At 46.3% G+C, this 24,187-nt stretch overlaps 1 protein-coding gene across 1 annotated transcript in view; it reads left to right on the top strand.

Moving 5' to 3' along the window:
* The window catches only part of atp2a1 (ATPase sarcoplasmic/endoplasmic reticulum Ca2+ transporting 1), a 141,461-nt gene that overhangs the window by 40,881 nt on the left and 76,393 nt on the right, over positions 1 to 24,187 (top strand). Inside the window, exons 3-4 of the mRNA XM_084326430.1 lie at positions 3,042 to 3,146; positions 10,657 to 10,795. Of these exons, the coding sequence (XP_084182556.1) occupies positions 10,708 to 10,795 (88 nt within the window). The 5' untranslated portion in view covers positions 3,042 to 3,146; positions 10,657 to 10,707. The remainder of the gene's footprint in view (positions 1 to 3,041; positions 3,147 to 10,656; positions 10,796 to 24,187) is intronic.

Raw genomic sequence — 24,187 nt, 5'->3', positions numbered from 1 at the left:
TCATTTCATCAGTTCATCCGTCGGTTTGGTCTTTGCTAGCTGATCGATCGATCGATCGATCTATCTATCTATCGATCTATCTATCTATCTATCTATCTATCTATCTATCTATCTATCTATCTATCTATCTATCTATCTATCTATCTATCTATCTATCTATCTATCTATCTATCTATCTATCTATCTATCTATCTATCTATCTATCTATCTATCTATCTATCTATCTATCTATCTATCTATCTATCTCTCTCTCTCAGTGCATGCTGGGAATGAGATTGGAGAGATTGGAGAGGTTGGAGATTGGAGGTGTAGTGAGTTTTTTTCTATCTTTATCTGTCTATTTTGTTAATTTGTTTATGGGATATTGTATTATAGTGTAGTGTTGGGTTGCTGTGTGTTTTTGGTGTGTATAGGGTTAAGTGGGAGTGTTTTGTTTGTTTGGCAGTCGGCCAGGCTGTTTTGCTGGTTGACGTCAGACGCCAGTATGGACTTTTCCAAAATGGGTAGAAAGCATGGTATCAAGATATCTGTTTCTAATGTGTCAGTAGAGGACTGCAGTATGGCAGTTGGAAATATTGTCGGACATAGAAATATTAAATCAGCTGCGAGAATGAACAGAGGAGTGGTGATTTTTCTTGATTCATTGGACAAGGTGCAGACACTGGTTCAATCAGGGATCAGTGTGGATGGGGCTTTTCTTTCTGTTGAGCCTCTCTCCACACCAGGCAGAAATGTCTTTATTTCCAACATTCCGCCTTTCATCAGTGACGAACTATTGATAAGTCAACTATCACGACATGGGAGGATAATTTCCCCTATAAGAAAAATGTCGTCGTGATGTAAATCTCCGCTTTTAAAGCATGTTGTCTCACACAGGTGACAGGTTTTAATGATTCTAAACAACAGCGGAGAGGAGCTTGAGTTGGTTTTTAAGATAAAGGTTGATGAGTTTGATTGATTGTGAGTTCTGGACATTCGGGAAAGTGCTTCAAATGCGGGGAAGAGGGACATATCTCCCGAGACTGTGCGGGGAGAGGGGCAAGGCGACCTCCGCCTCAGCCCCAGGAGGAGCGCAGCGCTGGGCTCAGCGCAGGTGTGGAGGAGGGAGGAGTGGGGCAGCGCAGAGCTGAGAGCAGTGACAACAACAGTGTCCCGCTGCAGACCGTCAGCAGTGTCGGTAGTGTCCCTTTGCAGGCCGTCGGCAGTGTAGACGGTGTCCCGCTGCAGATCGTCAGCAGTGTAAACAGTGTCCCTTTGCAGACCGTCAATAGTGCAGCAGATAGTATCCAGCAGCAGGGCCACAGAACCGGTGTAGCAGGTACAGAGCAGAGCCTTGGTAAAGAGGAGGGAGGAGTGAGGGACGCTGCCCCCCCCTCAACTAGTGGTGACTGTGGGGTAACAGGGGGTGGTGCGGGTGGTGCAGGTACAGATGAGGGAGGGGTGGGAGACGCTGTTCCCCCCTCAACCAGTGGTTGTGTAGGTAAGGAGGTGGGAATCAGAGATGCTGCCCCCCCTTCAACAAGTGGCGAGGTAACAGGGGAGAGCAGAGTTTTTTTTGTCCCCCCAAGCCCAACACGCGTCAGGGTAAAAAAAGGAATAAAAAAAAATATGACAAGTGAAGTAATAGGGGAAAAGCTGAATGTGGTGGACAATGTAAACAGTCAGACAGTGGATGGCATGGTGGGAAGTGATGGAGGGGTGGGCTCTCAGGTTAAGGAAGGAGTGACAAGTTTGGTCAAAGAGAGTCAGGAGGGTGTAGAAGACACAGGTTCCTCTCAGTCCAGCATGCACGAGGATGAGGTTGAAAGACAATGGGGGGATGACATCTCAAGTGTTGAGGAAGATGAGTTCCCAAATGCTTCTCAAGTGTCTGATTCACAACGGAAAATGTTTTATGCAGTCAGGCAGATACAGAAGTTCCTGCACACAACAAAAAATTTGAGAAGTGTCATAGTGGAAGATTTTTTTGAAGACTTAGAGATGTTTATTTTTTCAGCAAGGACTCAAATGAGGTCGAAGAACAATGGGGGGTACACTTCCCAGGAAGTTTTTAGACTGAGAAAAATTGGACAGTGTCTGCAAGCAGTTGGGACAATGACACTGAAAGATGTTGTGAATGTAGCCGGGTCAGAGGAAGTGGCTTCTTTATTGGGGCTGAGGACGGCCTGTCACAACAGGGTCTGTCTGGACGATTGGACTGAAGCGCGGAGCGTCGGGGAACAATACCTGTTGCAGGATTATTTCGGTGGAACGGAAGGTCCTGATGATTTTTTTCATGCGCTGGATATAAAAACTGACACAAATGGACTGACGGGACCCTTTTGGGTTGCTCATATGCTGTTCTTGATGACATATTATGTGTTGAATGGAAGTATGGATACTTTTTTTGTTTGGGTGGAGCTTCAATGTTTTTTTGTTGTGTTGCAGGAGGACAGGTGTATTTTAGCATTTTTTTTATTGTGAGATCTCATGTGGTTTTAAGTGTGATGGGGACACATGTTGCCCGATATAATGTGTAGTTAGTTATTTAATTGTATTGACATACACATTGTACATTGTAATGAGAATTATGTGAATAAATGTTTTTCTAAAATCAAAATCTCTCTCTCTCTCTCTCTCTCTCTCTCTCTCTCTCTCTCTCTCTCTCTCTCTCTCTCTCTTTCTCTCTCTCTCTCTCTCTCTCTCTCTCTCTCTCTCTCTCTCTCTCTCTCTCTCTCTCTCTCTCTATATATATATATCTAGTACTGTATGTACATTTTATTCTACTATTGCACTTTCTATATCACCACACTCAGCACTGTCACTTTTTCTTAAATTATTATGCTGTTTTTTTTTCTTTCTTTCGTATAATTATTCTATTGTGTATTTTATTGACTGCTGTAGGTCGAGGGGGCGAGAATAGCTCTTTTTGTCTGTAAATGTGACAAGATGCAACAATAAAACTGAATCTGAATCTCTCTCTCTCTCTCTCTCTCTCTCTCTCTCTCTCTCTCTCTCTCTCTCTCTCTCTCTCTCTCTCTCTCTCTCTCTCTCTCTCTCAGGTGCTGGCTTTGTTTGAAGAAGGTGAGGAGACGGTCACTGCCTTCGTCGAGCCTTTTGTCATCCTCCTCATCCTCATCGCCAACGCCATTGTCGGAGTGTGGCAGGTCAGGCAGCACACATGCATGCTCACACACACACACACACACGTACACACACACACACACACACACACACACACACACACACACACACACACACACATGCCCAACCACCTGTGCGCATACCCCCCCCCCCCACACACACACACACTCACATGTGGTCCTTTCCACCTAAATAGACTCTCATACTTGGCAACAGCCTCACACATAATAAATCACATCAAAGGTATCTTGCTCAAGGTCACACTGGAAGAAACCAAGTGGGTCACAACCTTTACCGTCGTAGAGTGGGTGCTGCAGTGAGTTGTTTGTTTAAAGTGAGTGTGTGCGTGTGGATGTGTGTGCTGTGAGTGCATTTGATGGTTGTTGCATAGTGTTATTGTTCCTTGAGCAACCTGATGGCCTGGGGATAGAAGCTTCTTCTGAGTCTTTCTGTCCTTGCCATGAGACTCCGGTATCGCCTGCCTGACCGCAGCAGTTCAAAGAGGCAGTTGTTTGGGTGGCTGGAGTCTTTGATAATTCTCTTAGCCTTACCCATGCACCGCTTATTGTAAATGTTCTGGAGAGTGGGAAGCCCCCCTCCAATTGTGTGCTCGGCTGAACGGGCCACTCTCTGTAGTCTGCTACGGTCTTGTGCGGTGCTATTCCCAAACCAGGAGGTGATATTGCCAGTCAGGATGCTCTCTATTGTACATGAGTAGAAGTTCTTAAGGATCTTCTGACTGACTTGGAACTTCCTTAGGCGCCTGAGGAAGTAGAGGCGTTGCCATGCTTTCTTCACAACACTGTCACTGTTGTGTATAGTAGTGTACATAGGAACCAGTGCCTTCTCAGGAATTTAGCATGTCTATTTTTATCATGCACATCTTATGACTTCTTATTACCTGTTTTTATGCCTATTTTATTATTGTATTATTGCACAATCGATGCAGGCATGACCACCCGCATTTCACTGTATGCCCTGGTATGTATGTGACAAATAAACCTCTTGAATGTCTTCCCGTGGTGATGTAACGGTGTGGCCATAAAGACGCACACGCAGAGCTCGAGGGTCGAGGACAAACGGCAAGGAGCAAGGGGTCGTAGTTCAAAGGAAGCCAGAATGATTGGCATGACGTCAACGAGAGTTGAAAAGGGCTGGGGGTTAAGCTGGGGGGGGGGGGGGGGGGGCTGCAGGCCCATGGCAGGCTGACAATGCAGAACCCCCTTCATTACAATGCCGTAAAAATACAGTGAGACTATCGGGTTACCACACGCCAGGTCCATGATGGCCTTGTGGCAGTCATTTGGAAACTATGCAGGAGGACATATTGGCATAAGTCAGGCTTTACACCCTGAGGGCCCTGGACCTGACTCTTTACACCCTGAGGGCCCTGGACCCCCCTCTTTACACCCTGAGGCCCCTGGACCCCCCTCTTTACACCCTGAGGCCCCTGGACCCCCCTCTTTACACCCTGAGGCCCCTGGACCCCCCTCTTTACACCCTGAGGCCCCTGGACCGGACTCTTTACACCCTGAGGCCCCTGGACCCCACTCTTTACACCCTGAGGGCCCTGGACCCCACTCTTTACACCCTGAGGCCCCTGGACCCCCCTCTTTACACCCTGAGGGCCCTGGACCCCCCTCTTTACACCCTGAGGGCCCTGGACCCCACTCTTTACACCCTGAGGCCCCTGGACCCCCCTCTTTACACCCTGAGGCCCCTGGACCTGACTCTTTACACCCTGAGGGCCCTGGACCCCCCTCTTTACACCCTGAGGCCCCTGGACCCCCCTCTTTACACCCTGAGGGCCCTGGACCCCCCTCTTTACACCCTGAGGCCCCTGGACCCCACTCTTTACACCCTGAGGCCCCTGGACCCCACTCTTTACACCCTGAGGGCCCTGGACCCCCCTCTTTACACCCTGAGGGCCCTGGACCGGACTCTTTACACCCTGAGGCCCCTGGACCGGACTCTTTACACCCTGAGGGCCCTGGACCCCACTCTTTACACCCTGAGGCCCCTGGACCCCCCTCTTTACACCCTGAGGGCCCTGGACCCCCCTCTTTACACCCTGAGGCCCCTGGACCCCACTCTTTACACCATGAGGCCCCTGGACCCCCCTCTTTACACCCTGAGGCCCCTGGACCCCACTCTTTACACCCTGAGGGCCCTGGACCCCCCTCTTTACACCCTGAGGGCCCTGGACCCCCCTCTTTACACCCTGAGGGCCCTGGACCCCACTCTTTACACCCTGAGGCCCCTGGACCCCACTCTTTACACCCTGAGGCCCCTGGACCCCCCTCTTTACACCCTGAGGCCCCTGGACCCCCCTCTTTACACCCTGAGGGCCCTGGACCCCCCTCTTTACACCCTGAGGCCCCTGGACCCCACTCTTTACACCCTGAGGCCCCTGGACCCCCCTCTTTACACCCTGAGGCCCCTGGACCCCCCTCTTTACACCCTGAGGGCCCTGGACCCCCCTCTTTACACCCTGAGGGCCCTGGACCCCACTCTTTACACCCTGAGGCCCCTGGACCCCCCTCTTTACACCCTGAGGCCCCTGGACCCCACTCTTTACACCCTGAGGGCCCTGGACCCCACTCTTTACACCCTGAGGCCCCTGGACCCCACTCTTTACACCCTGAGGGCCCTGGACCCCCCTCTTTACACCCTGAGGGCCCTGGACCCCCCTCTTTACACCCTGAGGGCCCTGGACCCCACTCTTTACACCCTGAGGCCCCTGGACCTGACTCTTTACACCCTGAGGCCCCTGGACCTGACTCTTTACACCCTGAGGGCCCTGGACCCCACTCTTTACACCCTGAGGCCCCTGGACCCCCCTCTTTACACCCTGAGGCCCCTGGACCCCCCTCTTTACACCCTGAGGGCCCTGGACCCCCCTCTTTACACCCTGAGGGCCCTGGACCCCACTCTTTACACCCTGAGGCCCCTGGACCCCCCTCTTTACACCCTGAGGGCCCTGGACCCCACTCTTTACACCCTGAGGCCCCTGGACCGGACTCTTTACACCCTGAGGCCCCTGGACCCCACTCTTTACACCCTGAGGCCCCTGGACCCCACTCTTTACACCCTGAGGGCCCTGGACCGGACTCTTTACACCCTGAGGCCCCTGGACCCCACTCTTTACACCCTGAGGCCCCTGGACCCCACTCTTTACACCCTGAGGCCCCTGGACCCCACTTTTTACACCCTGAGGCCCCTGGACCCCACTCTTTACACCCTGAGGCCCCTGGACCCCACTCTTTACACCCTGAGGGCCCTGGACCCCACTCTTTACACCCTGAGGCCCCTGGACCCCACTCTTTACACCCTGAGGGCCCTGGACCCCACTCTTTACACCCTGAGGGCCCTGGACCCCACTCTTTACACCCTGAGGGCCCTGGACCCCACTCTTTACACCCTGAGGCAGCCCAGGGGCCCTGGACCCCACTCTAAAGTGGGTAGTGGCCTGTTTGAGACGGGGTTCACCTCTTCAAACGACCCGGTTGTTCAACTGGAGGTATATGGCCTTTCAGACCCACATGGTGGAGATTGTGTTGAATGTCAAACAGATGTCACATTTCTGGCTGGTTCTAAACTGGTAGTGAACGTTCAAGTTTCAAGTTTCTTTAATAGTTTCAAGTTTCTTTAATAGTTGTCATACAGAAGTACAGAATACTTTTATACAAAATGCTTCTTTCTGTTATGCTCCAGAGACTGTGCTAGCATGTAAAAATAGAAGTAAAAAAAGAAGTCACGTACGTAGACACAGTGTTCAGTATATACATATGTACAATGTTCAATGCAGTATGGTAACTGAGTTACCATACAATATACAATATACTTTTTTTGTATCCACTTTTTCTCCCATTTTTCTATATTTTCTCCCATCCCAATTTCGTATCATCCAATTCAACCCTCCCCTGTCACGAACGCTGTTTCTTGCCTCCCACAAGCTGGCTGCAATGTGGACTAAGTCATACATAGCACAAGTCCCCTCCGGTACTTGAGGTAACAGCAGTCGCATCTTTTCACCTGCGCAGCTCGATCTCTCAGTGGCGAGGAGTAGCTCGTGGGAGGCTCACGCTGCCCCCGACACTTCCTGATTCTACTGCACAGGCGCACCAACCGACCTGTAGGAGTCGCTGTCCACAACGCCCGATCCCCACCCATCAGTTTCCCACCCCCTAATACGGCCAATGTGTATTAGTATGAACGACCAGCTAAACTGAAAGCAATGTGGAGCGCTGGGCTCGAACAGGTGAGCCCAGCGTGTCCGCATTCGTGGCGAGCGCCTTGCCCACTATGCCACGTAGCCGCCCACAATATACTATGCAGTATACTAATATACAATATACTATATAGTGCAAAGCAGAAATGGGATGAGGTACAATTTAGGTACAATTTACAGTAAGGTGTACTGAGGTATGGGTTGTAGTGCAAATCCTTTACCAATAAATATAAAGTGTGTTTAGGTGTTCTAAAGTGTGGAGAGTGGGTGCTGCAGTGTGTTGTTTGTTTAAAGTGAGTGTGTGTGTGTGGATGTGTGTGTTGTGAGTGCATTTGATGGTTGTTGCATAGTGTTATTGTTCGTTGAGCAACCTGATGCAACGTTGAGCAACGTTGGCACCAGTGGTGAAGGTGAATCACCAAGACAGACCTAGCAGATGAAATAGGATTTTGTAAACAAAGCATAGCACTATAGCATTATATATTTATAATATCTGGTAAACACTAGATTTAAAATGATAAACACATGATGAGCACATCTCTGGTCAGCACTAGATTTAATATAATCAGCACATCTCTGGTCAGCAGGTGAATAGACAGACCGCCCCATTATCACATGAATAGGGATGATTGGCTAATTATCACTGTTGAAGTGCCCTTGAGCAAGACACTGACAACCCCTTCCTGTCCACCCTCTGACCCCTGTTTGTGTTTTTGTTGTTGTTGTGGTGGTTGTTGTTTTTTGTGTGGTTGTTTGTGTTGTTGTGGTAGTAGTAGTGGTAGTAGTGGTAGTAGTAATAGTAGTAGTAGTAGTAGTAGTAGTAGTAGTAGTAGTAGTAGTAGTAGTAGTAGTAGTAGTAGTAGTAGTAGTAGTAGTAGTAGTAGTAGTAGTAGTAGTAGTAGTCAGGGCCGCCTGGGAGAAATGCGAGGCCCTGTGCGAAATTTAAACGCGAGGCCACCCCCCCCCCCCCCCCCCCCCTAAAAGGTAAAAAAATATATATATATATAATTTTTTTTATTTTTTTTTCATACAGTCAACATATTCTTAAATAATAGCGCTGCCCGAGGCTAGGCATGATACAGTCAACATATAGCAAGAGAGAGAGCGAGAGAGAGCTCCCGTTCTACAGTCAATATACAGTGTTATCGCTGCACAGACCCGGCAATGCCCCTGACCCTCCACCAAGGCCAGAGAGAGAGAGAGACACATTGGAAAGAAACAACCCAAAACCAGAGCAAATTGAAATGCAATTTGGCCCTAAACAGACAGTACACCGTGGCAGAATACCTGAGCACTATGACTGACCCAATACTAAGAAGATCCTTGACTAGGTACAGACTCAGCGAGCACAGCCTAGCCATCGAGAAAGGCCACCATAGGCAGACCTGGCTCCCAATCGAAGACAGACCCACTGCACACAAGATGAGGTGGAAACCGAGCTCCACTTCTTAACAACCTGCCCACTATACCAAGACATACTTCCCACAAATTGCAAACACCCAAAGAGACTTTGAAAACATCGACAATAACTCAAAACTCCCATACCTACTGGGAGAAATACAAGAATGTGAAATAAAGCCCATTTGAATTGAAGAGAGAGAGATAGATAGAGCATGTCTGTGTGTGTTAGAAAGAGAGAGATAGAGAGAGAGCATGTCTGTTTGTGTGTGTGTGTTAGAGAGAGAGCATGTATATGTGTGTTAGAAAGAGAGAGAAATATAGAGAGAGAGAGCATGTCATTTTGTGTGTTAGAGAGAGATATAGAGCATGTCTGTGTGTGTTAGAAAGAGAGAGAGAGAAAGAGAGCATGTGTGTTTGTGTGTTAGAGAGAGAGAGCATGTCTGTGTGTGTGTTAGAGAGAGAGAGAGCATGTATGAGAGAGATAAGCAAAGATGAGCCCCTAAAGGATATTCAACTTTTAATGGAAGAACAAAACAGAAGGAAAAGATAATTTCACAAAGGCAACATGAATATACATAGATCCAAAAGGACAAAGATCAACACTTAAATCCAAAGAGAAGAGGGTCTATACCAGAGAAAACAAAGTAGCAAGGAGCCAATGGTCGACATCAGCTAAATAGGCTAACTGCAAATAGAGTAGCCAGGTACTGACACCAGGCCACACACCGTTAGCTACTACAACAGCTAGCCGCCCCGTTTGGCTCAATATAACGTTAGCTAGCTGGCCCGCTTTGGCTCAATATAACATTAGCTACAACAGCTAGCCGGCCCGTTTGGCTCCCGAGAGAGAGAGAGAGATATATCCACGGCGGGAATAGAATAGAGTGCATTAAAAACTCACCAAACGTCCAAGAGGATGGAGACAACCGCGTGGAGTTGACGAAGTTCATCTGCCGAATGACCGTCCTCTTCATCTTGGCATAACAATGCTGCACGCGCTCTCTCTAGGTTAGCTAACGCTAGTTAGCCTTTAGCTAAGCTAGCTACTAGCCGACATCATCATGGCTATCCCGACTGAACCACACGTTAGCACTCGATATTATAACGTAGCTAAAGCTAACTAGCTGTCCCTGCCTTTAGCTAAGCCGACATGGCTAGCCTGACTGAACTGTCTAACATGCAACAACTTTCATCTTCAGTCCATCTGCCGAATGACTGTCCTCTTCCTCTTGGCTGGCATAACTAAGCATAACCTCCAAAGCTGCACGCGCGAAATAGTCAAACGCAGCTGACGCACGCCGGCGTACACATGATGTAACCCCTCCCTTCGTTGAAACCAATAGTATGTCGGCTGCAGAGCCCCAGAGCTCCAATAGTGAGTATGTCTGCTGCAGAGCCGCAGAGCCAGGAACAAGTCACACACATTCTACAAACGTGTCTAATGTGAAATATATAAGCATATAAGCAAAACTAGATGTTAGGTCTGTGATGAAAAAGGGCCTCGCGGGAAGGGGGGCCTCGCAAAAAATAAAAAAAATAAAATAAAAAATAAATATAAAAAAAAAAAAAAAATAGTAAATATTTTTTATTAATTTTTTTTAATTTTTTTTTGTGCGAGGCCCCCCTTCCCGCGAGGCCCTGTGCGACCGCACTGCTCGCACACCCCCTGAGGCGGCCCTGGTAGTAGTGGTAGTAGTAATAGTAATAGTAGTAGTAGTAGCAGCAGTAGTAGTAGTAGTAGTAGTAGTAGTAGTAGTAGTAGTAGTAGTAGTAGTAGTAGTAGTAGTAGTAGTAGTAGTAGTAGTAGTGGTAGTAGTAGTAGTAGTGGTAGTGGTAGTATTACTCTCCTGTAATTAGCGATAGGATTACACTAAAACCAATGAGTTGTTTTGTTGAAACAGGAGCGCAATGCGGAGAGCGCCATCGAGGCCCTGAAGGAGTACGAGCCTGAGATGGGGAAGGTTTACCGGTCGGACAGGAAGAGCGTGCAGCTCATCAAGGCCAGGGAGATCGTGCCCGGTGATGTGGTGGAGGTGTCTGGTAAGAGAAACCCTTGCGCCCCTTCCAACAGACACATTAGCACAGTAGTCAAAGTGCACAGTCAAGTGCTATGTCCTTCTTTTAAAACCTGTTAAGCTGTAAGGTCCCCTTATAAGGGAACCCTGTTTGTTTTTATCATAAATCGATCAATACAGACCGTAGTAGATCCCCATGTGGGGTATCATTGGAAAGCCACACTCATTGGCTACAACCCTGTCCAAAGATTTTCGAGATCGCCAAATGATTGACGGAACTAGAGCCCCGGGAGTCGGGGGTGGTAATGTGTACTTTGGCGCACGCCTCACATATCGGCATGTAACTCGAGAACCGCTGAAAGAGCAATCGACAGGCAACAAATATGGCTTTAATTCAATCTATATATTGTATTAAAAGAAATGCACACCCGAGCCACTAGAGGTCGGCAAAGTGGTGCGCCGCGAATCGTCTTGGATGTTAAGAAGTTAATGTTGTGTTTTTTTTCAAATGTATCCAAGAGTAAAGACCATAACCCTATCAAAACAGCAGTCAAAGTGTATATTTTCATTTTTACCGATGTTTTATAAGATTGACCGAAAATAAGAATTTATCGAAAAAATGCTAATTATATCTCTTTTATCGTAAAACCGAGAGGAAATTACTAATTCCAGATTTAACACTGCCATTGGAAAGAGGAGCCTTTTCCCTATCCATCGATGTATGATTTGGCCATAATAAGGTCAAGGTCAAGTTCAAATGAATTTATAATAAAAATGTATTATAATATATTACTGTATTTAAAAATCCTTCTGTTTAATCATCTTCCCTTTATTCATTTACTTAGATTTTTTGTACACTTGATCTCATGAAGGTGCTAAATGAGCTTAGTGAGCTAAATCTCTAGCGCCACAATTGCAACATGGTGTTATTCACCGGCACAGATGCAAAATAAAATCATAATTTATATTCTCCTTTTTTTTACTACAATTTACTCAAGCCTAGTAACAGACACAATATTTCTGACACTGGAAATACATACCCACAGGTCCCTAGATGTTCCTAGATACTAAGAACATGCTAATTGTAGGTAGAGCGGTCGTCTGGTAATCGGACGGTTCCCGGTTCGATTCCTGCTCCACCCGGGGCAGCATGTCGAAGTGTCCTTGAGCAAGACACTTAACATACGGTTATCCTATAACCATAGTCATATGAGTAATAGCGGCGCTCTGCGCTGCCTACTGGAACATATCCTATATCAGTCTAACTACTGAATACATTTCACCACGTGTACATGTACACACCCATCCGCCTGGCCACACCCCCATCCGCTCCTCTACATAAGCAGGGGTGTGGCCATACTAACAGCTCCTTCCCAAGTCTTTCACCACCGAAGGCGAAGACCACGGGGTCCTCAGGGAGTCAGAGCAGAGCGCTCGCTACTCATATAACTATGGTTATAGGATAACCGTATGTTATATATCGTATAGCTTACGCTCTGCGCTGCCTACTGGAACACAGGAGCTGAGCAGAGTGGAAGCTCGACAAATGTACCCGCTGAGGCACCCCACAACCATCAGAACCGGGGAGGACCCGAGCCCCCGGACCCCCCTAGTGGAGGACGGGAGGGAATCGTATCCGACTGTGCGAAGAGGGTTTAGCAACTCAACGCACAGGGCGAGCAGACCGTAGGACTTACCTTCCCACAGAAGAACCCACGACTACACAGGCGCGCAACCACATGCCACTAGGGAACGAACGGGAATGGGAAAAAAACCATTACAACCCCTATTATCACGGGGTCAAAGGTAAGAAAAAACAACCCCATGGCAAGGCCGTAGCAGCGGAGCGCGAAGGAGGACCCAGCCCCAGGAAAGGACTGGACCCCCCGGAAAAAGGGGGCCTGGTGAGGCCAACGACGCCGCAGCATCGAGACCCCACCAGGCGGTCACTAGTGACACCACCCCCCACATCGCCAGCGTATCAGACAGGGCCCACCCAAGAGCAGGCCCTTCCCCACTACAGCACGCCGCCCTGAAGCACTCAAGAGGCTACACCCCCACAGTGGGACCAGGCAGCGCACCGGGGAGACAACCCCCAAAGAGGTTGATCCCTCAATCCAGGTAACAGGTCAAAAGGACTCGACCTGAGCCTGGAGCACTGCGGACTAGACAGGCGCCAAAAGGGTCTGCTGAAAACAGCACCCCGGCGGAAGGGATGTACGGTATGCTGTGCAGCCTCGACAAAAAAAAACCACCCTCTAGACTAGAGGGGCCAAGGCAGAGAAGGCTGACACGATTGGCAGACGTCATGAAAGGTGCGGGGGCACACTTGCAGGCAGACAGGGTCAAGCCCGGCCTAACCCAGGAGTCAACTCCGTTACCAACACACCTGGAAACCAATCACCACCTAACAGGAGGCGGTTGTTCCTATAACCCCCCCCAAGAAAAAACTCCAAAACACAACTGCGGGTATTATAATACACCGGCTATACAGCAGTAAAAGTGTTTCAGTTCTCAAGAAGGGTTTAACCCAGGCCAACAGGTCGACGAGAATGAGTCCGGACCTGGGCCCAGCGGAGCGGGACCTACACAGGGATGCCAGAGGGGTAAAAGAACCACCTCGACAGCCCCCTCCCAGCCCCGCCAAGCAGGAGAAGAGAGGGGCGAAAAAAGAATGGAGAAGGACCAGGCTCCTTTAGCACAGTGCAAGGTACAACACAATATGGACCAAGCAACAGTGAAGGATAACACGCAGTGACATAACCACGAACACCTCCATAACATCAAACCCTGCAACGCCCGGGCCAACCCGGCATTTTCCCCCCGAAAAAGCACAAGTCCTTCAGGGTACCAGAACAGCAGATCTGCGATCCGGCGGACAATGGGTTAATTGACCTGGTCCAGGGCGCGACCAGAACCAGTCCCGTGTCCTAATCACGCCACCATCCCCAGTCCCAAAAGGGGGGTAGGTACGCGTGTCGATCCAAAACATCACAGAGGGCGCCACCAAGACGGTCAGAACATAAAGCACCTCGCCCGGTGGCCCACCCCAAAAGCGTGAGACCCCTCCGCCAATGCTTTGATCTATTCCATTTTCTCCCCCCAGAGATGAACGAGAATTCATTAAGACTAACCTAGTACACTGGCGCTCGGAAGAGACAAAACTCCATCCTAGTTGCCCCATAAAAACGCTGTTTCAATGATGAGCAACCAAGGCGCGCAAGCCCATGCGTGGTTCCACACAGAAGCACCCAGGGCCAGCACTATGTACACGTCGAGACCCAAAACATATCAATGGTAATTCTAACAAGAACCCAGATAACATTCCCTCCAAGCCGCCTGGGAGAGCGGCAGGAAGCTGGCCAAGACACAGATATGGGTCCCATATGACGCGTCCGAGGGAAAACACCCCTGTCAACCCTGCCCTGTATAAAAGAGAGACAGGGAACTCCCAGAGAGACTTCCCATGTGAGTAATAATTGAAAAGATTTATGTAACATTGAGCTACGTGACCAAGCTCAATACATATGCAACAGAGCACAGAGCAGATTTTTTTTTCTTTTTTTTGTATTTTATTTTTTTATTATTTTTTTAAGAAACACGTAAACAAACATGACAACATAAAATTTGATATACAAGCATTAATTAACAGTGCACATCCAAGGAAATCACCATTTAGATAAATGTCTTATACAAGATATACACCTAATACCTGCTATCTAATACCCTACATACATATGCTCCTGCTCGCTACCCCCCCCCCCCCCCCCCCCGGACCCCCCATTGGATAATCCATCCATTATCATCCGCTCCTAACCAGGCATTACCATTATATGCTAGCTTTTATTCTCTCCACCACTTCTAACCACATTGTCATTTTGGATTCATTGAGACCCAAAATTCTTGCTGTAGATATTTCTAGATAAATCACATCGAGATATGTAAGAATCCAGACCTTCCGGCAATTTTTTTCCGGGTGAAACCATCGTGATGCTATCAGCTTTTTAGCCACTGTGATACCAGATAAAACCAATCTCTTTAGCTGTATGGGTACTGCACACTCAAAAACATCATTCAGCAGTAATACAGAGGGGTGTACAGGTATATTCAGAGTTAAGAGATTTGATAATTGCTGGGTCACTTCTTTCCAGAATATCTTAACTGGTGGGCAGTCCCAGTACATAAATGTCCCCTCGTCCCCATTTGTACATAAGGATCATTTGGAGTCTTGTTTAAGACCCATTCTGTTCAGTCTTATAGGGGTCAAGTATGTCCTATGAATATAGTTAAGATTGATTTGTTGATGGTCCGGGTTCCTTGATGCAAGTCGAACATTTGCCCAGGCTTCTTGCCAATCAAAATCTATCTCCAGGTCTGGTATATCCCTCCTCCAGACTGATTCTAGGTGGAGGATTTCATACAAGGACGTTAGTAATTGATGATAAAAATCTGATACAAAATCTCTCGATGTCGCTCTTTCATAGAAGAATTTGTGGTATCTGTGGTGTACAATTGGTATCCTTAATGGAACACCGTGAGCCTTCAAACATAACAATAACTGTGTGTAAAAATAATATGTAGAACCGGTGAGATTACATTTTTTGTGTATTTCCTCATAACTACAAAAACCCTGTTTATTGAAAACATCTCCTAATGTGTGTATGCCCTGCTTTTCCCATCTAGGGAATCTTATAGGTCGTTTTCCAATCAGGAGTGCATTGTTATTGAATAAGGGAGTATGATTATGCCATTTATGTGGGTTAGAATATTTATTTTTTTGTGTTTCACGCCATATCCGGATCGCATGAATAATAATGGGGCCAAATTCCAGTTCGGATTGCTTAATTGATAATTTGGTGTATACTATGTCCTACAGTCTATGTGGTGCTACTATATTTACTTCTAAATTCCTCCAGGATACTGATGCTTGGGGATCAAACCATGTTGTCAGTGGTCTTAAGGTGTACGCCTTAAAATAGTGGAAAAAATCTGGAAATGCCATACCTCCGTTGGCTTTGTTTCTCTGTGCGGTGGATCTTTTTATACGTGGTGGTTTGTTATTCCAAATAAATTTGTATGCGGAAGAGTGTAATTCTTTCCAGTAACCATCTGGAGGGGGTAACGGTAGCATTGAGCTGATGAAGTTGATTCTAGGTAAGACATCCATCTTAACTATTGAAACCCGTGCCTGTACTGAGTTTTTAAGTTTTGACCACCTGTCAAAGTCGTATTTGATTTTATTTTGGATTTCTATGTAATTGTTTTTTAGTAGTTTATTTTACTACTAATTTTACTACTTATTTTACTTCACCGTTTGGCTTATGGTAGGGAATACTTCAACTCCCAAACATCTAAAGTGTTTAACCATTGGTATTTCATCTGGAAGGAGTATATTTTTTGCAGGGGCGTTGAGTGGAAGGAAAGCCGACTTTGGCCAATTTATCTTAAATCCCGATAGGTCACCAAAATCATCAATCAACTTGAGAAGATGCGTCATTGCGGTGTTAGGGTTTTGCATGAACAGTATTACGTCGTCCGCATATAAACAAATTTTGTGTTGTGTGCCCTTGATTACGATTGGTTCTATGAATTGGGAATGTCTTATATATTGTGCTAAAGGTTCTAATGATAAATCGAATAGTCCGGGACTAAGAGGGCAACCCTGTCTAGAAGAGCGTGATACCGGAAATATTTCGGAGGTGATTATACCTGTTGTAATCATGGCTGATGGGTCTTTGTATAATACTTTAATCATATCAATTAATCCTTTTCCTAACCCCATCCTTTCTAATACTGCCCATAGATACGACCATTCCAACCTATCAAAAGCTTTCATTGCATCCAGGGACAGCATCGCCTTAGGTGTGGTGTCGTCCTTGCTGGCATCTAGTACGTGTAGTAATCGTCTTATGTTATCAGTGATCAAGCGGCCTCTTATGAAGCCAGTTTGATCCGGATGAACTAAAGACGTCATATGCTTTTGAAGTCTGATGGCTAATACCTTAGAGTACAGTTTGATATCGGTTCCGAGGAGGCTTAAGGGTCTATAACTACCGCACTCGGTGGGGTCTTTGTCTTTTTTAAGGAGGACTGTTATGAGTGCAATATTGTCGTTCTTATGGAAGTTCCCCTCCTTGACTGAGTATAAAATCATATTAAGTAATAGGGGTCCAATTATGTCCCAGCATGAGAGGTACATTTCTGGTGGGATACCGTCTCTTCCAGGAGCCCTACCACTTTGCATTTCGGATATGGCCTTCCTGAGTTCCTCTAGTCACAGTGTGATAGGTGTTTCTAACTGTTTAGCGTCATCCTCTGAACGTTTGGGGAGGTTCATTTGATTAAGATATGTGTCCATTTTGTTTTGATCGAAGGTGGTTTCTGATTTATACAAGTTGGAGTAGAACTCTTTGAATGTCGCGTTTATTTTTTTAGTGTCTGTTACAAGTCCTTGTTGTGCTTTAATGGTAGTTATATCTGCAAAATTTGCGCTAACTCTTAATCGCATAGCTAGTAGGTGACTTGTTTTAGAACCTTGAGAATAATGCTGTTGTCTTGTGCTACGTATTTGTACTTCAGATTGTTGTTTATAAATGGCGTTAATCTCTTTTTTTAGTACATTAACTTGATTTTCCAGTCGAATTGAGTCGTTGTATTGTAAAGAAGTAAATAACGTAGAATAAAGCGTTTCCAGTTCCGCCAGTTTTGAGCATCGATTCTTGCGTATTTTGGAGGAAAAGCTATCAGTGAAATCCTTGATCATTCCCTTTACCGACATCCATAATATTCTAGGGTCCGGCACCGAGTTCACATTCTCTAGTAGGAATACTGAAAGAGCTTCTTTGAGTTGTGTAATGAATTCCTTGTTATTCAGCAGTATCGTGTTAAATCGCCATCTTGGGGCTCGGGATGACAGTACACCAAATGATCCTTTTAGGAGTAAATAACAGTGAACAGATAATGCATTGGGTACCATCTCCACGTCATAGTTATCAAATAGTCTCGGGGTTGCAAAAACATAATCTATTCTGGAAAGTGTTTTATGTCTTGCTGATCGACAAGAGTACTTCCGGGTCGTGGGGTTGAGTGATCGCCATAGATCATTTACACCTGTAGTCTTCGACCAATCTTTTAACGCCTTAGATTAATTTTTTTGTTCGTTGGAAAAGGTGGGATAAGATTTATCCAACCCAGGATCCCAGATGGCATTAAAATCTGCACCAATTATAAATGAGTATTCTGGAAGGTCTAACATTGTTCTGGTAAGTGTAGTGTAGAAATTAGCTTTGTGTAGATTTGGGGCATATACCGCAACCAACGCTATTTTCCTATTCTTGTGTATAATCTTAGCTATGGTTATCCGACCATCTGCATCAGACCATACTCCCTTCAATTCAATATTCAACTTCCGTTTCACGACTATAGCAACTCCACGGGTTCTCGTTCCAAAGGAAGAGTGACTAATGTTATGGTATATGTTGTCCGCTAACGTAGCTTTGTCTCCCACTAAAATGTGCGTTTCGCTTAAAAGAGCCACATCGACCTGTTTGTTTTTCATCAATGTGAGCACGCTTTTGCGTTTATGTTGATTATTTATTCCCCCGGTGTTCCAGATCATTATATTCAAACTAGCCATAATCTATACATATTGTTTTGTAGTTGTTGGTAATACTTCTGGAGTGCGAATTCACAATGGATTTACATCCCACTATTGAGGTCCCGTTGAGAGCCGAGCATAAAACATACATATATACAAATAAACCCCTGATCCCCCCTCCCTTACAGAGCCGTACAAGGTACCTATTTGATACCTCCTTCGCGTACAACTTCTTCTTATCCTGCACCTCCGGTCTGCCCAGAATGAGCAATTTATCCTAAGCTTTCCTATGTATACCATAGAATCTATCCTTTTAATTCTAATTTAATAGAATGTCACCTGTGGCCAAGACACTCTCCAGTTAATGTAATTAAACAAAATGAAAAATATACCTCAACTAGTATACTCATTTAAACCTATTTGTTTTTTAAACCTTCTACTAACATGTATTGGTTAGAACATTTCAGAATAATGAAATAAAGAATAAGAAATAATGATGTTTAGAATTAGATATCGAGACCCATAAAATCAGGGAATAACTACTTGAATTTTTTTTTTTTTAAATAACTTTGCATGTTTACACATCTAAATGAAAAGGACATTTTTAAATACTTGTATGCAGATCGTCCCCCGTCATGAGTGATCATTAATCTGTTATGGTGGTCGTTGTTCTTCACATCTATTTCATGACCAAGTCTCATATCGCTGTTATTTTCCGGGGCCATCATTGAAAAAGGCATTGCATTCCAGGATGCTGTCAGCCTCTCATGACTTGCAGATTGTTGTTATAATGTTCCAGTACATTCCTCGTGTCATAGAATCAATAACAATCAAGAGTATTCCAGTGTATTCCATTATGAGTCATAGCCTTCAAGTAAAAAAAGAGAATAGAAAATTCTAGAATGTTCCAAATTAGTCGGTATCAAATGACCTGCATATTACCATGAATCTATATATGTTGTTTAGCGCTTTATATCAAATTACTTATCCCTCAATGTTGTCAAAAGTTTGTATGATGTCGTTTTTGATGTCCATGCAATTGTGAAGTTATCCAAGAAAGATGAATCTTGTCATCCACTTTTTATATTCTTCATGTAATCTTCTGCCGCCTCAAGCGAACGTAGCACGAATCTCTTTCCCTCTCCCTCCACAATGGAAAGAATAGCTGGATACCGTAAGATGGGGTGGAGTTATGGCTTCTTTGCACATGTCCTCATAAAACCACACTTTTTTCCCTTTGTATATCAGTTTTCCCCATTTCTTGCGTGCCCCCTTAGCAAAGATTTCGCGTTTTTTGCCTTTTTCTTTTTGTGTTTCTGTGTACAACAGTGGCTGTGTTGATGATTATGTCATGAAATTGGGTCCGTTTGGTCCTTTTCCATATATATACAATATGTTAAATGGTCATCATTAGAATGGCTCTAAAAGAAAAGTTATACACTTTAGCTTGCCAATTAAACATAAGGTTTTTTTCCCTCCCATTGACTCTCATGTTAAAACGCTGATTTTTAATCTGCACTCATTCATAAAAAATGTTATGCAATTATCAAATGAATGCTCTTTCCACATTGTGGGGAGCCAGGCAATATCCCAGTAAGTCTGTTTCCGGATTTCTACACACGGTGGCGCAATTGTCCTATGGCTGTTGTTGCCAGCCAGAGAACCGTCACATGCCTTGAAGAGGCGGAGATTCAGCCGGCTGCAGGCTGCAGTAGAGTGCTCCCCTCGCGCTCCTCCTCCTCCTCCTCCTCTTCCTCCTCCTCCTCCTCCTCCTCCTCCTCTTCCTCCTCCTCCTCCTCCTCCTCCTCCTCCTCCTCCCCTCCTCCTCCTCACCTCCTCCTCCTCCTCCTCCCCCTCCTCCTCCTCCTCCTCCTCCTCCTCCTCCTCCTCCTCCTCACCGTCCTCACCTCACCTCCTCCTCCTCACCTCCTCCTCCTCCTCCTCCTCCTCCTCCTCCTCCTCCTCCTCCTCCTCCCCTCCTCCTCCTCCTCCTCCTCCTCCTCCTCATCCTCCTCCTCCTCCTCCTCACCGTCCTCACCTCACCTACTCCTCCTCACCTCCTCCTCCTCCTCCTCCTCCTCCTCCTCCTCCTCCTCCTCCTCCTCCCCTCCTCCTCCTCCTCCTCCTCCTCCTCCTCCTCCTCCTCCTCCTCCTCCTCCTCCTCCCCCTCCTCCTCCTCCTCCTCCTCCTCCTCACCGTCCTCACCTCACCTCCTCCTCCTCACCTCCTCCTCCTCATCTCCTCCTCCTCCTCCCCCTCCTCCTCCTCCTCCTCCTCCTCCTCCTCCTCCTCCTCCTCCTCCTCCTCCTCCTCCTCACCGTCCTCACCTCACCTCCTCCTCCTCACCTCCTCCTCCTCCTCCTCCTCCTCCTCCTCCTCCTCCAGCCCTCCTCCTCCTCCTCCAGCCCTCCTCCTCCTCCTCCTCCAGCCCTCCTCCTCCTCCTCCCCCTCCTCCTCCTCCTCCTCCTCCTCCTCCTCCTCCTCCTCCTCACCTCACCTCCTCCTCCTCACCTCCTCCTCCTCCTCCCCATCCTCCTCCTCCTCCTCCCCCTCCTCCTCCTCCTCCTCCTCCTCCTCCTCCTCCTCACCGTCCTCACCTCACCTCCTCCTCCTCCTCCTCCCCCTCCTCCTCCTCCTCCTCCAGCCCTCCTCCTCCTCCTCCTCCTCCTCCTCCAGCCCTCCTCCTCCTCCTCCTCCTCCCTGAGGCCCTCCTCCTCCTCCTCCCCCTCCTCCTCCTCCTCCTCCAGCCCTCCTCCTCATCCTCCTCCTCCTCCTCCTCCCCCCATCCTCCTCCTCCTCCTCCTCCTCCCTGAGGCCCTCCTCCTCCTCCTCCTACTCCCTGAGGCCCTCCTCCTCCTCCTCCTCCCTGAGGCCCTCCTCCTCCTCCTCCTCACCTCCTCCTCCTCCTCCCCCCATCCTCCTCCTCCTCCTCCTCCTCCTCCCTGAGGCCCTCCTCCTCCTCCTCCCTGAGGCCCTCCTCCTCCTCCTCCTCCTCCTCCTCACCTCCTCCTCCTCCTCCCCCCATCCTCCTCCTCCTCCTCCTCCTCCTCCTCCTCCTCCTCCTCCTCCTCCTCCTCCTCCTCCTCCTCCTCCTCCTCTCCGTGTCACACAGCTGCTCCACTGAACACTCTGATGGGTGCCGCTCCCCTCGCGCTCCTCGCTGACCTCGCTCTGTGCTTCAGTAGACACCGCTTGTCTGTTCAGAATCTACCGGCAAAACGTGTACTGTGCGCCCGCTGGAGATATTAACAATAACCAGTGCTTACTAACGTTAGCGTCTCAGCTATTTATATGTATGTATATTGTATATAAGGACAGTATCTTATTCACAAGGACTTTGTGCAGGTTTCCCACGCTGGACTATGGGGTCTAAAACGTATATAAATATGAAAGATATGCCGTTTTCTGCTTTTTTTTCTCTCATAAAAACGCAGTTACTATCAAACAAACAAGAATATAAGTGGTTAAAATTCGGAAATATTTGTAATCTTTTATAGATATCTAATCGTGAAAAGATTTTTTTTAAATATTAAAAATTAACAATTGTATGACCTTGAACTTGACGCAACACTTTCCTGCTTAGTATTATAACTGTGCTAACTTGTTAAGGAGGCAAGAGGGACAATGCATAAACATTTCAGTCCCGTGGTGGGAGTTCTGGTTGGGTTCGGAGTGAAACAGGAAGCCTCAGACAGACAGCGAATGTGGTCTGGAAACTAAAAAGTGTTAATCCACACCATGACATCCAGACAAAGGTTTAACCATCAGAAAACAGTGGTCAAATCAAATCAAATCAAATGTGTCCCCACGTCTTCTTTAAACAAGTCAAGAAGAAACATCACAATAAATCAAGAACAAAACTAAAATACCATGAAGTCCAAAAATAAATGAATGCAACACTCCCAGACATACCCCCGGCGAAGGTAATGAAAAACTCACTAAAACCTAGCAATAGGAAAAAATGCACCACAGGCAATGTGGAGGAGAGAAACCTTAGAAGGGCTGTTCAAGGGGGGATCTCCCTTCTTAGATGTCGATGATAATAGTGTTGCAATAAAACAGGCGAAACAGTTGGTAAGCATGCACACATGTATGTGCAATAGCAACTGAAAGATTAAAAATAGAGCTGATGGCGGATCTATTTGATGGTCCTCCCATCATGTCAGTCTGTCTGTAGCAGAAGAGAGACATCATGTCGGTCTGAAGCAGAGGAAATGCAGCAGGCCGGCTGTTTTCTGTTGTGGTGATTAAAACATCCGTCATCACATGGATTAAAACCTTTTTAGTTTCCAGATCCTGTTTGCTGCCTGTTTGAAGCTTCCCGGTTCATTCAGAACCCGACCATAACTCCTGCAGGTTATATAGTGGCTAATGCTATGCATCATTAAACTACTGGACTCTGTGAGTTAGATAATAGTTACTGTATGTATCATCATTAAACTACTGGACTCTGTGAGTTAGATAATAGTTATGTATCATCATTAAACTACTGGACTCTGTGAGTTAGATAATAGTTATGTATCATTAAACTACTGGACTCTATGAGTTAGATAATAGTTATGTATCATTAAACTACTGGACTCTGTGAGTTAGATAATAGTTATGTATCATCATTAAACTACTGGACTCTGTGAGTTAGATAATAGTTATGTATCATTATTAAACTACTGGACTCTGTGAGTTAGATAATAGTTATGTATCATCATTAAACTACTGGACTCTGTGAGTTAGATAATAGTTATGTATCATCATTAAACTACTGGACTCTGTGAGTTAGATAATAGTTATGTATCATTAAACTACTGGACTCTGTGAGTTAGATAAGAGTTATGTATCATCATTAAACTACTGGACTCTGTGAGTTAGATAATAGTTATGTATCATTAAACTACTGGACTCTGTGAGTTAGATAATAGTTATGTATCATTAAACTACTGGACTATGTGAGTTAGATAATAGTTATGTATCATTAAACTACTGGACTCTGTGAGTTAGATAAGAGTTATGTATCATCATTAAACTACTGGACTCTGTGAGTTAGATAAGAGTTATGTATCACCATTAAACTACTGGACTCTATGAGTTAGATAATAGTTATGTATCATCATTAAACTACTGGATTCTGTGAGTTAGATAATAGTTATGTATCATTAAACTACTGGACTCTGTAAGTTAGATAATAGTTATGCATCATCGTTAAACTACTGGACTCTGTGAGTTAGACAATAGTTATGTATCATTAAACTACTGGACTCTATGTGTTAGATAATAGTTATGTATCATTAAACTACTGGAATCTGTGAGTTAGATAATAGTTCTGTTTCGTTAAGGCTTCGCTCAGCACCAGTAGCACTGTACTTCACTTCGTGTACATACACTGAATAAAAAAATTCCACCATGTACCTTTACATCCCCATATTCGTCTGACCACACCCCCTTCCGCTTACCTTCATAAGCAGGTGTGTGGTCACCTACTCGCCTCCTTCTTCACTTTCACCACAAGGAAGTGCCTCGGTAGATCCCCACTTGACGAGGTTGTTAGCTGAAGAAAGTTGAGACGTGTTTACATTGTGCTTATTTTTTTCTTCTCTCATATATATTCGATAGAAAAACCTAAGTCATAATGTCTACTCCGGAGAGTCGTGTTCGCAACGGCACTCTTCACCAGCGGTTCTCCATTTCCGCCTCCGTCGTACATCCTGGAGCGGGGCTGTTGCCTCTCTCGTGGTTGACAGCCACGCCCGGTAGGCGTCCGATGGGTAGTTTGCCTATCCAAGGAGCTGGTGCACCGGTGCCGTCGCCTATGCGATGGCCTGGTTC

Source organism: Notolepis coatsorum (genome assembly GCF_963971535.1).
Source record: "Notolepis coatsorum genome assembly, chromosome: 12".
NCBI lineage: Eukaryota > Metazoa > Chordata > Actinopteri > Aulopiformes > Paralepididae > Notolepis > Notolepis coatsorum.
This window is presented reverse-complemented; position numbering and strand designations above follow the sequence as displayed.